Source organism: Cyanistes caeruleus, chromosome 3, assembly GCF_971803275.1.
Source record: "Cyanistes caeruleus chromosome 3, bCyaCae1.hap1.1, whole genome shotgun sequence".
Taxonomy (NCBI): domain Eukaryota; kingdom Metazoa; phylum Chordata; class Aves; order Passeriformes; family Paridae; genus Cyanistes; species Cyanistes caeruleus.
Window position 1 is genome coordinate 73,565,650 of NC_141703.1, and position 12,556 is coordinate 73,578,205.

The 12,556-nt window shown below is 45.2% G+C and overlaps 1 protein-coding gene across 2 annotated transcripts in view; it reads left to right on the forward strand.

Moving 5' to 3' along the window:
- Positions 1–1,104: 1,104 nt before the first annotated feature.
- The window catches only part of GUCY1A2 (guanylate cyclase 1 soluble subunit alpha 2), a 133,844-nt gene continuing 122,392 nt past the window's right edge, over positions 1,105–12,556 (forward strand). For both annotated transcript variants that reach the window (XM_086881967.1, XM_086881968.1), the window contains exon 1: positions 1,105–1,446. In XM_086881967.1, coding sequence (XP_086738093.1) covers positions 1,186–1,446 — 261 coding nt within the window. In that variant the 5' untranslated portion in view covers positions 1,105–1,185. The remainder of the gene's footprint in view (positions 1,447–12,556) is intronic.

Consider the following 12,556-nt stretch of genomic DNA (forward strand, 5'->3'; position numbering starts at 1 on the left):
ATTTGCTGAGGAGAAATACATGGGGTTATCACGATTGAAACTCTAAATGCATCTTTAAACTGCCATGGGAAGGGAAAGTTGGGAAGGAGACACCTTGTGTGTCATCCGGGATCGAAGCTCCTCTGCTCTGGGTCCTCTAGCTCAGTCCTTCCTCCCCTTGCCAGGGCTGTAGCATGGGAATGAATTTAGTTTCTCTGCTGTTTAGGACATGAACTACAGTGTTAACGGGAGCAGTGCTTGCACAAAACCGACAAGTTTTGCTTCTGAAACCTGATGGCCGGCATTCTGTCTCCCCAGTTTTTAAATTAATTTATTTCTTAAGCTTCAGCTTCCCTAATGTAACTCCAAAAGTTCGCTGGCGGGGAGGGCTGGCAGGGAGCGCGTACCGGCTTCCCCGGCCTCCGGAGCTGCCAGGGAGCTGTCCAGCACCGCGGCGGGACTGGCGGCGGCGGCGGCGGCGGGGCCGGGGCGGCAGCCACGGGAGGGCCCCGGGATCGTCCTCAGTCCCCGCGCTGGCACCGCCGCTCCCCGCGGAGCCGTGCGGGGCTACCGGGCCACCTCCGCTTCCCCTTACCCCAGCTCCAAAGCGCCGGGCTCAGAGCGGAGCGCCCTTGCCGCCCACCCGGCAGCGGCGGGAGCTCGGGCTGCGCGCCGGCCCTGCCCTGGGCCCGCCCCGCCGGGCGCTGAGGGCATCTCCTCGGAGCGGGGCGTGCGGCCGGCGGGGCCGCGGCGAGCGGGGCCGGGCGCGACAGGCGGCGAGTTGGGGCGGGGGAGGCGGGAGGAGGAGGAGGAGGAGGAGGAGGAGGAGGGGGAAAGGGCTCCAAACAACACGTGATCCCCGCGGAGCAGCGAGGGAGCCGGGGGAGGGGAGAGCGGGGCGGGCGGCCGAGGCAGAGGAGGGCAGCAGGCACCGCGGTTGCCGCCGCCGCCGCTTTAAAGGCTCCTGGCGCGGCGCGGCGCGGCACCCGCGCTGCCGGGCCGGAGCGGAGAGCCGCGGAGCGGGGCAGCGCCGCGGTCTGCGCCGGCCCCGGCGCGGCGGCTCCGCCGCTGCTCCCGCCCGCCCAGGGGCACCCGCGGCCATGCGAGGCGGCCGCCCCCGCGCCCGCCCAGCTCGGCGCTGCCCGCCGCGGCTGCCCGCCGCCCCGCGCTGAGCCCGCCGCCGCCCCGCGCCCGGCCCGCGGCACCATGTCCCGCCGCAAGATCTCGTCGGAGTCCTTCAGCTCGCTGGGCTCGGACTGCCCGGAGACGAGCCCTGAGGAGGAGGGCGAGTGTCCCCTGTCCCGCCTCTGCTGGAACGGCAGCCGCAGCCCCCCCGGCCCCGCCGACACCCCCTTCGCCGCCGCCGCCGCCGCCGCGGCCAGCGCCGGGGCTCGCCGCGCTCCGCGCCGCCGGCGGGTCAACCTGGACTCGCTGGGCGAGAGCATCCGCCGCCTGACGGCCCCCGCGGTGAGTGCCCCGCGCCCGGCCCCCGCCCCCGCGGCTGCCCCGGGGCGTCGGGTCCCTGTCGGGAAAGAGGCGGCCGTGCCCGCGCCCCGCTCCCGGGTGGTCCCGCGGGGTCGCTGGAGCCCGCTGCCTCTCCGTGCCCGCTCCGGCTGCCGGCTGCCAGCTCCGCAAACCTGCGGGAGTACGGCTCCCGGCAGCCCGGTGCTGGAAATCGGATCGGGAGTCAGGCTTAGGCGCAGCTGCCACTTTGGCTGGGTTTATCATTTGTGCCGAGTCTCTTTCTGAATGAAAACAAAGTCATAAAGTGCTTATCACTGGCACTAGCAACGGTTTTTGTTTTTGTTTTTTTTTTTCAATATATAAAAAGTTACATCTGTATGGTGCATGGCGTGCACGTTGTTCCTGAATAGTGGGGGGATGCGAACTTCTTACATTTGTAGGGCTTCTCTGTACTGAATAGGGTAAAACAAAGTTCTGGCTGTGCGTTTGGAAATATTTCAGCAACAGATTTCCCTGTGCCTCCTGGATGTGCAGACATTCCTGACAGATCAGTTTCTTTAAAGTAGACTTTGAAATCCACGACTTAATGATTGTCTGGATAGCTGCACCTGTACTTGAGAGTCAGACCTATTGTCTGTGTGCTGTTAACATCAGGAGTGAATTCAGGGAGAGCCCGCAACATATGCTGCTATAATTTTGTAAGACTGAAATCAGTGTCTCAGGAGTTCTCGTAGATTAGCGTAAGAAGGAAGGTTTTTCTCCAGCCTTTTTGTTACGATTGTGCTATACTCCTGTACTTATATCTGTGGTCATTGCTAAAATTTCCTCCTAAAGTTCCAGTTGCAACTGAATGTTTGCTAGGTCTCTGAGATAGTTTAGTATGTTAAAGCATAAACCATTAAGGGCAACAAGTAGTTTTGATCTGCAGGACCGCTGTATCTGCTATTATGGCATCAGATAGTCTTTTTTTATATTATTAGGCAGCTCGGCAAAATTCCTTATGAGTTGTATCACCATCAACTCTCAGTTTGCATTGGTTTTAATACAGTCTTTTCTGTTTGGAGTTTAAGTGCTGGACAGGAGTAGACAAGCTGTTTAATGGGAGTTTTAGTGCATGAAATAGTTACCCAGTTGCAGTTAAGACTTTTCTCATTGATTTTTTCCTTCTCCACTGGGAATCTGGTCTTATAATGCTGATAATAATAGATGATATTTCAGGTTACCTGTCTTGTTTTAGTATATTAAAAAAAAAGAGACGCTATTTAATTTGATAGTAATGCAATGGTATAATTAGAGCATATGTTACCCCAAATATTTGAAGAATTCAGAAGTAGTTCAGTGCAGTATTTTGAGGTAACCTTAGTATTTGTGTTTTCTAAGCTTTGACTGTTTAACCTCCAGTATTACATTGCTATAAAAGACAATTACAGTTTTACAGAAAAGTTGTTGAATTTGTTTTTGAAATAAACACATTCCTTGAATTAAGACCTGAATAAAACTGTGATGAATCCAAGTCCTCTTTCTTCCCTTCTCGCAGAGAAATCTTGTTTAAGAATGCAAAAATTTCACCTTACTTGGTTTTCATGTCCCAAACAATGGCTTTCATGGTTTCTGTGGGAGGTAATTATAGCAACTCAGGTTGCCAAAAAATAGACAATTTTAAATTTTTAATGTGATACACATTACTTAAATTTTACCTTTTTTATCTTGGCATCGTAACTACAGCTTCATTTCCATTTTACACATTTTGGCATAATGTCATTAAGTCGAAAAAGTCTTGTTGTCCTAGTCTTGGTTTAAGAAAAGAACCAGGTCCCCTGCCTTTTCATTTTTCACTCAGAGAAACCACTATTGAGATGCTTTTTTATTTTGGTGCTTTCTTACTGAGTTCTGTGATACTGAATATATGCCTTCATGCAACAAGTCAAGTTGCCATATGTCTAACACTTTGGATCTGATTATTTTTTCACATCTTCTGATATAAATCAGGAATAACTGTAATTAGGAGTAAAAGAAAACACACTTTGCCTATAAAATTGATTCAATAAGATTCATTTACAGGGAGCACAGACAGATGTTCTTTCTAAACAAAAAGCTCTAATACTTTTTTATAGGTAGATCTTCATTCCATATTTCATAATACTCTCTGTTCTGGGGTCTCTGTTAAGTGTATAAACATATTTATGTACTTACAGATGTATATACTATATATCTAACCTACAAGGTTTATTGTTGTCTCTTCAAACATGAATGCAGCAGTTATTTTTCCTCATCCCAACTTTCAAAGTTGAAAGATGCTACAGGTTCCCGATGTTTATACTTAGCTATATTTTTTTGTGCTTTCCTTCAGCAATGACTAGGATTGAAGTACTCAGTGAACTATTGTTTTGTGTTTTCACTGAAGAAGTATTATGTGTGTGTATTTAATACTATTGTACCATGCAGAGGGTTCTCAGTGGTAACAGGAGCCACTGAGAGCTGGTCTGAGCATGTGGAGAGCTTTGAACAGAGCAGGAAAGAGTGGGAATCCAAGGGGAGAAGGAGCTTTGGGTACCCAAGAGGGCTGACCATAGAGCAGAGCAGCAAGAAGGCTGTGCAAACAGGCTGCTTCTTAGGTAGTCCAAAAATGTATATGAAATGTATCTCCTGTGCAATTCATTCATGAGATAGTACAGCTGTACTGTCAGTTGTATGAGATTCAATAGAACGAAATTCAGTAATGAACTATTTGAGATGTATTACACTAAAATATTGCTAAAATAAGTTGCTGCATTTTTTTATCACTTATAATCTTCATCTCAGTTTTAGCTGAGTATGACTTTGCACAAACGTTACTTTTTTTGTGGAACTGTGGGAAAATATCAAAAAGTGAACCTTGCTGTGTTGCAGCATTGAATCCACCCCATTCTTGCTCCCGGACAACAGCTTCTAGCACTTTCCAGCAGGCACAATATTACACCTTTTCTTTTATATTGATTATTGGAAATTTTTTTTTCCCTGCTGTAGTTATACTAGAGGATGTAGGGACCTGATCCTCGATCAGCACAAGTTAATTTTATGTTCCTCTGGGTTGGTAAATGTTTCCCGACACGCCTGGATGGGTGAAGGATTGCTAGTGTTCATCTGGAAAGTGCTCACTTCAAACCCTCTCTTTTTTGAGCTTGAGAACTAGAAGGATGGTAGGGCTCAACTCCCACCAAAACAGCTTTGTAGTCTGGGGAAAAGTGTGTGGTGATGAGACCTCCATGCACATCCCACTGTTGGCACTGGTGAGTCGGCTGGGGAAGCAGGGTGTATGGGGCAGGGAGGCAGAGCAGCAGCAATGCAAGGAGACGAGCTCTTTCGTCACAGCTGCTCTCAGCAAACTAACTGTGCCTGTCCTGAACATCTCATCAAGTTGCTGCCCTGCTGCCTCCCCCAGTACCAGTTTGCTGCGTAGCCAAGTGCCCTGACATCAGGAAGGTGGAGGCACAGCCCGGCGCCGTGGGGTCGGGGAGCTGTGCTCAGCACCTGGGTGTGAAGATGATGGTTGGTGGGACCACACTTAGCTGCCCAGTGCAATACACCCCAGGCTGTGCACACAGCTCTTGTGGCTCCCTCGGCTCACGAGATCCTGGCAAGAGGGCTCCCTGCATATTGCCCCGTGACTGTCTCTGCCCTCTCACAGCCTTTGATCACTGTGATGTTCCCACAAGGCTGAGTAATTGTGAAGGCAGCTCCTATCCATTCTAACATGCTCCTAAATCACATTCCTGACAGAACACAGATGTCCCTCTGTCCTCCTTCATCTGAACCGCTGTCGAATGGTCTTTGGTTATACACTCCGATCAGAGAAATCTGGAGGCAGATCCAGCTGCTCTCAAAACAAACCCTTGCCCTTGTCACCAGGCTGGGTTCAGTTTATTTGAGATAAATAATAAAATGTTGGGAACTTAATAGGGACATTGATTTATGACCTTGTTTTTAAAATATAACTCTGTAATTATATGCGCATCACAAGCAAATTTAATGGTACATTCTCCTTTTGATTCCAGCTTCGTTATTGTGTTCCATTTTAAAGGATGAATTTTACACCCACAAAGACATAAATTTTGATTAATTATGAGTAAAGAACATGATACTATATGCTATTCATTATCAAAATAATATTTTCTGCCCTTAAGAGCTCTGCTATAGGGGAATGGTATCCTGGAACGGGTTGACGTAGCTTTATTCTTTAAAAGTGCAGTTTAGTATGTTACTGAATGCTAGTTCCTTGCAGCAATTTTCACATTTGCTCCAGTTCTGTCTTGACTTGTATCCAATACAAGACTGAAAATAGAATCAAAATCAGAAAAACATAATTTGTCACTGATTTGAAAAGTCAAATACTCTGCTCCCATCTAAGAGGCATAGGCTATCCCTAAAGGAGTTGAGAGTGACTGGGCATGCATTAAGAGGAGTCTGTGTGCCCCTAAGCCCTGCACTGATCTTTCTGAAACACAAATTACAGCGTAAGAAGCATTAAACTGATTAACACTTCCATTTGATTTTATTTTCTGAAAAGCCAATGTAACGCATCACTTATAAAACTGTTAAGTGAAAATCACTTCTGTTACACTTTCCTGTTCATTTAGAATTATTTCTGCTGTTCTTTAAAGCCCCAGTTTAAAACACATTGAAGTAAGAACACTTTTTTTTCTGTTATTTAGGAAGCTGCTACTAGCTGCCGCCAAATAGTTTGAATTTAAGAACTGTCTTTTTGAATACAGCCCTTTCGCTGCCAGTGGAAGAAAAGTGAATGTAAAGGCAGTCATTTCTGTTTGTGTGTAGGCTTATGACTTATGTCACAGAACTACTGTAACTTCAGATTGCTTAATTGCAAGTGAATCCTCCAGTGAGCGGGGGTGGGGTTTTGGCAGAGAAGTTACAGTGTAGCAGCTTATATCAAACGTGGCTCCATCATAAACCTCCACCACTTAGTGTCCGTGAATACTACTCCTTTTACTAGCTTTTTACTTCTACTCCCTTAACAAGTTGCTGCCCCTAGCAGGAGAGGTAGAAAACTGATTTTTGCATAAGATTTTGGAAAAAATTTGCACAAGTATTCTGAGCTCCTAATGACTTACATTAACACATTACATATAGCTAAGCTCTGCTGTTGTAGAAATGACTTCTGCCTGTCTTTCTGAATGAAATATGGTGATGTCAAATGATACCCCTATCAGTGCTGTGATGAGGTTATTCACTTAGTAGCCCAGGCTGGATCAGCTTTTTACATGAGTAACATCCTTCTCAAGAATGTGGGTGTGAGGTATAAAAATGGTGAAGAGAGGCACGTTCTGTGAGAAACTTCTAATTTCAGCAGACAGACAGAATGATTTTTTTTTTTTTTTTTGAAAATATAATAAAACCAGACTTTTGGCTAGTATCTTTCAACTTAACACAGACAAGTCAGTTATATAGAAGGTCATGCAAGCAGTCTGTAGTCAATCAATCTGTTATTTCATAGCCTGAAATAGAGCTGTGATGTCTTAAACAGGAACATTCAGGAAAGTGTCATCAATACGAGCATCACAGTGGGTTTTAGTTGTTTGTCTTGTTCAGTAGCTTAACATCTGATGCAAAGAAAATTCAGCTTCAGGAAATGAAACACTAAAAAAATAATCTGCACCCAAGGGCCTGCAGCATTGTATTGACCTTGATGAAATTTTATTGAGTGTGAGTTTAAGTATTTGACATCTAATGCTTAGACCAATTTTGGTAATACTGGCTTTCTTAATGTTTGTGCAGTTTCAGGCTGAATCTTAACTTCCCTGCAGTGCTTGGAGAAAACGTGTCTCGGAAACATTCATATGTTGCAGACAGGTTTGCTGCCTGGAAGCAGCGAGCATGTCCCTGCTGGGGAATAGGCTTGCCCATGGGCAGACCTGACAGAGCAGAGCGTGGCAGCACTAGTGGTTATCCCCCAAAACTGATCTAAATTGCTTTGCACTTCTCTGCCTCTCCCTTGACCAGAATGGGCAGGTGCAAATAGAGAAAGACGTAAGGGAGATGAGAATGTCATGATCATTAATATATGTCCCTATGAAATCAGTGAGCCTTCATGGCTGCATCAAAACGAGCGTGAATGTCCTTCATTTGAAACATTTGAGCAGAGCCAGTTACCACCTCCCTGCAGTTGATTGTACTCTGATAAAATGCATAATGTTAATACAGAGGAAAGCCTTCTCTTGCCTTCTTCCTCTTGTGCTAATGTTAAAGGCTGCTACAAAGTGCTTTGAGTAAAAGAAATTATTCGTCATGTATCCAGATTCTTTCTACATGTGTCTGTTTGCCAGCTCTCAAACTAAGTTTCAGAATGAAGATGAAAACCATCTGTGGTTTGTCCATAGGTTTCAAAGGGATAAATACCTATGCAGAGCTGCATATGAAATTAAGTCCAGTTACACGGGGGAAATTGGTTCTTCTTCTATCTCAGCAGGAAAAAATCCTTGAAAAGGACCGGCATATAAAGCTTTTCATTTCCTATCAGTCTGCTGGAGTAGCACTGATGATTTTATGTAGTAGATACCGGTCGCATTAAAAGATGAACAGGTAGCATTAGCAATAGATCATCTATTATATTTGTACTTACTGAACACATTCTTTCTGCAGCACAGAACAGTTCTTCTGTCCATTCCAGACCAGGCTGAAATTCAGAGATTAACAAAGTGATCACAGCTGGTGTTACAAGGGATAGCACCCTGAGATATTTATCCTTCACTGTCAAGGAGTTAGGCTACATGATCTAATAGGCAATTTCCATCCGTAATGTCTGTGATTCTTCTAGCTGAAAGGCAGCTGGGGATGCAGAACTTACAATTTCTAATCATTATTTAGCTTTGCTTTATTTCTTCACAGTGTTTGCATTGTAAATATGTTTGCATGAAACAGTATTGAGTAAAATTATCAATCTCAATTTTATTTATTAACTTAAGGCAATTCTCTGATGTACACAAGTATTTCTCTGTGAAGAGGACCCCAGTTTGTATGAACTGAGGAGCAGAATGGTCTCAGGTTTATCTGCTAGTCGCACTGAGCTTGGCTGCTGCACCCTTGCACGGTCCCGTCTGGATCATCGCGAGCTGTTGCAGGCGGCTTGTTTTGCCTCCAGCTGTCAGTCACCCTGCCCTGGATCCCCAGACAGTCCACTCCTGGCGATTATGCATCTTCCTTTCCTCATACCAAATCTGCTGCTAGTCATGGAGGTCTGCAAGCAGGGGCTGCTTTTATCTAAAGTACAAACATCTGGAATTGGGAAGCTGGTCTTCATGAAGAAAATACATTTTTAGCTCAAATAGAAGGAGTTAAAAAATGAGTGCACCTTAAAGTGTTCAGAATCTAGAGAGAAAATGTATAATTTTTTCCTGATTATATTATCAAAAGCACTGTTAAACTCCTAAAGGTTATTTATTTTTTAAAATTTCAGATGATTGCTTATGTGATTGTTTCTCTGTTTCTCATTTCTGTCTGTTCCCTATCATTCCATTCTTCAGCTATTGGGAATGGGACAGGGAGGGATGCTGGCTGTGCAGGACCTGCTAGGGTCCTTCCTCCTTTCTGCATCATCAGAACGTTGCTGAATGCCAAAGGAGCCTTCCTTTTCTTTTTCTTTTTCTTTCTGCTTTTCCCTAGCTGCAATTTCAATGCTTATCTCTCCACTCCTGGCGCTTGGGAGTGTTGATAAATGTTTGTCTTCAGCTGGAGCCTTGATTCTTTGTTTACAACCTCTTTAATTCAATATTTTGCTTACCAGAAGGACAGGGAGGGAACAGTTTTTCACTGCTTACATGATCATGGGGTAAATATTAAAAATACCCAGACTGAAAATGGCTGTTTTTCCATTTATCTTCTTTTGGATGGGCCAGATGCACACCTGCTCGTGGGTGCTTAGAGATCTGCAATCACCTAAGCACAAAGACTTGACTAAAATTGGTTTTGAAATATGAAAAAGGAAATGATTTTCATTAACGAATGATCACCAGCAGTGAATTTGGCAATTAAAATCATATACATCTGCTGACTTTGTGATTGAACACTTGAAATTTGAAGCATTTAAAACTTTCAGTGTCACAGTGCTGATTTGGCTGAAATCCACAGGCTCTCCTGCATGCAGGGGTACGGATTCCTCTGGGAAGGACTTTGCAACTCCCCAGGGCACAACAGTGTGGGGGAGCCCCCTGACCTGACGGACATACTTGAGGAAATTCTGATAGAAGCCAAGTGGCTTCTAGCAGAGCCTTTTATACTTTTCAGTGCTTCACCTTCCATGTTTAAAATTTTAAGCACTCAAGTTTTTAACAGCATGAATGCTGAAACCCTTCTGAATCTCAGCTAGGAGCCACTTAGCTTTTCCGAGGGTAAATCTTTGAAACTTTGTTAGGGTTAAGGAGGAACTGTCTGTGTACCTGGCTGCTCTCTTGGCAGTGTTCTTTACAGCCTCTTTCTTCCCTGGTACCATCCAGGTATCTTAGGATGCAAAAGGAATGGCATGGAGATTTTGAAACTGCATTTATGTAAATTTAGACTGAGTCATCTGGGATACTGTGTGCAGCTCTGTCACCTCAGTGTAGGGTTTGTCTGTCCTTACTTAAACATTTTAAGATCTCAAAGTCTATAGCAATCATTCAATGTCTCTTCTAGACAAAAGAAACAAATGGGTATTTATAAAGACTGAGTCCTCAGGCACGTATTAGATACCAACCAGAGGATGAAATGAATCACTGTGGGTGCCTGCAGTTGGGCAGATGAGCCCTACCGTTTATTTCCAAAGGTGTTGCAATCAAATGAAAGACATTTCAGAGGCAACAGCAAATAGCTAGAGAATAGGCTAAAATCTGTCCTCCGAGAAAATTGGCAAGTTTGTTTTTGATTGCCTTAGGAAAAACATTTTTAAGAAGGGATGCAGTTAAAGTGGAAGTTCTTTCCCTTTTGCCTTGAAAACCAAGGCAGTGAAGCTGCAAGAAGAGAAAACTGAACTCAGAAAAAGAAAAAACCCCACAGTTTAAACTAGAATCCTTTTTCAAAAGAAATTGTCAGAGTTTAAAATCCAGTAATATTTCAAGTTCATTTAGACAAAATATCTTCATTAAGATTTTCTCCAGTTAGTCATAAAAGGAGTTTTGAGGAAACTATTACTCCTCTATCTTCAGGACTTGAACCAGTTCTGCTGGAGAGCAGGATGAGATCTGGCAGGAAGGGCGCATTTCTCTAGGAGTGCATCTTGTAAGCAGTGGTGGCTGGCAGAGCAATAGTGGCTGTGATGGCAGGGCTGCCACTGCTGGGATTGCTGCCTGGTGCTGCCAAAAGCTGGGCACTCTGGTCAGAGAGCAATGAGGTGCCAGGGGGAAGAGCTGTGTAGATGATAGTCAGGCTGTACACTTCAGGGAGGATGGACAGATCTTTCCAGAGGCCCTGCAGAGCTAAGGACCTGAGCTCCATGTTGAAAGGAAGGAAGAGAAAAATAGAGATAAGCTTTGAGAGTCGAGGGTTGAAACTTTCAAGATGGAGAAGGCTGGAGAAGGATTGGTTACTGCTGCCATAACCTGACATAACTAAAGCCCTTATTCCACCTGTGATTCATCAGGTACAGAGAAGGTAAAATGCCCTGTGAAGAGGTGGGAGAGATGATCTCCCTCCCTTCGATTGGGGCAGCAGATCCAGCTTAGCCTCAACCCTAGAAGCTTCCAGAAGAGGAGGCAGGTATCTCCTCAGAAGAGGAGGAAGCTCTCTCCTGAGGAGACAGAAGCCCTCATGTGCCAGCCTGCCGTGCTGTCACAGGAGGCTTGCTGCTTGCCAAGGGCTCGCACATAAGCGTTGAAAAGAGGCTGCCAAAGCTTAATTATCTCTTGGACTATGACCACTGCTGCTCATCCATGTGGGCACCAGTGATGGAGCCAGGGGAGACCTTGAGCATGTCAGGAGTGACTACACAGCCCTGAGTGCAAGGGTAAAGGGTGCGAGGACCCAGCTGGGGTCTCCTCAATCCTGCTGCTGGAGGGGGGACGGCTCTGGTTGGTGCAGGTACACCTGATATGTGGTCTGTGGCTGTGTTGGTGGTGTTGCTGGCAGGGCTGTGATCTCCATGCACATGGGGTATGCTCTGAGGGGCAAGGACTGCTGGGCAAGGATCTGACAAAGTGAGCTGAGGTCATCTCTGATTGGCTGCACAGCCTTGTGAAGGGGTCTTTAAATGATGTTTACTGGCAAAGGGGGTTCATTCTCTGAAGAAAAGAGCAGAAAGATGCAGTCTACAGCTAAACTTGAGCAGGGTGTGTAGGGAAGATGGAGCCGGGCTTTCGATGGGGGTACAGCGTGGAAGAAGGATGAGAGGCAAATAAGCTGAAAGTTGGGAGTTTAAGATCAGAATTATGAAAAGAAATGAGATATCATGAGGGTGTTCAGGTGCTAGCACAGGTTTCCCAGGGAGGTTGTGGCATTGTCATCCTTGGAGACACTCAAAACTTGTCTGAAGAATGACCTGAGCAACCAGTTATAACTCAAATTACTTTGAGTAGGATGCTGGTCTAAAAGACCTCCAGAGGTCCTCTCAAACCTATGTGACTCATTGATTCAGTCATTTTTTTACAAATTTCTGACAATATTCTGACACATTAGGGTTAGCCATGGCCTGATGTCTGAATTTGGAGTTATTTTAGTCCTCTATTCTCTGGCATGCAAGAGATCAGTCTGAGTATCTCCAGTGTTCCCGTATACCTTATGTATCATCATTCCATATGGAGCTTGGATGTGATCTGGTATGGCAATGCTTGGAATTATTTACAGTTAGGAGTAACAATAATTTGTTTTACTTTGATTTTTCCTTAGGCACATGAACTGATGTGACTGTTCCTCTTGTGATGCATACAAATAGTAGTTGACATTTAATTGTTTAGGTAATAGTCACTGGTTTACATATACATTAAATCTTTTAATTTTAAGTAGCCATGAAGCTTTACAATCTCTTCAGTAAATAAATGGCACTGAAAACAAATGGCATTACAGTGGAGGAGGTGTGTGGTTAAAGGCTGTCTTTTACCTCCTTGAGTGGTAGAATTTTGCTTCTGGGAGAGGTCATATGTGCCATGCTGCT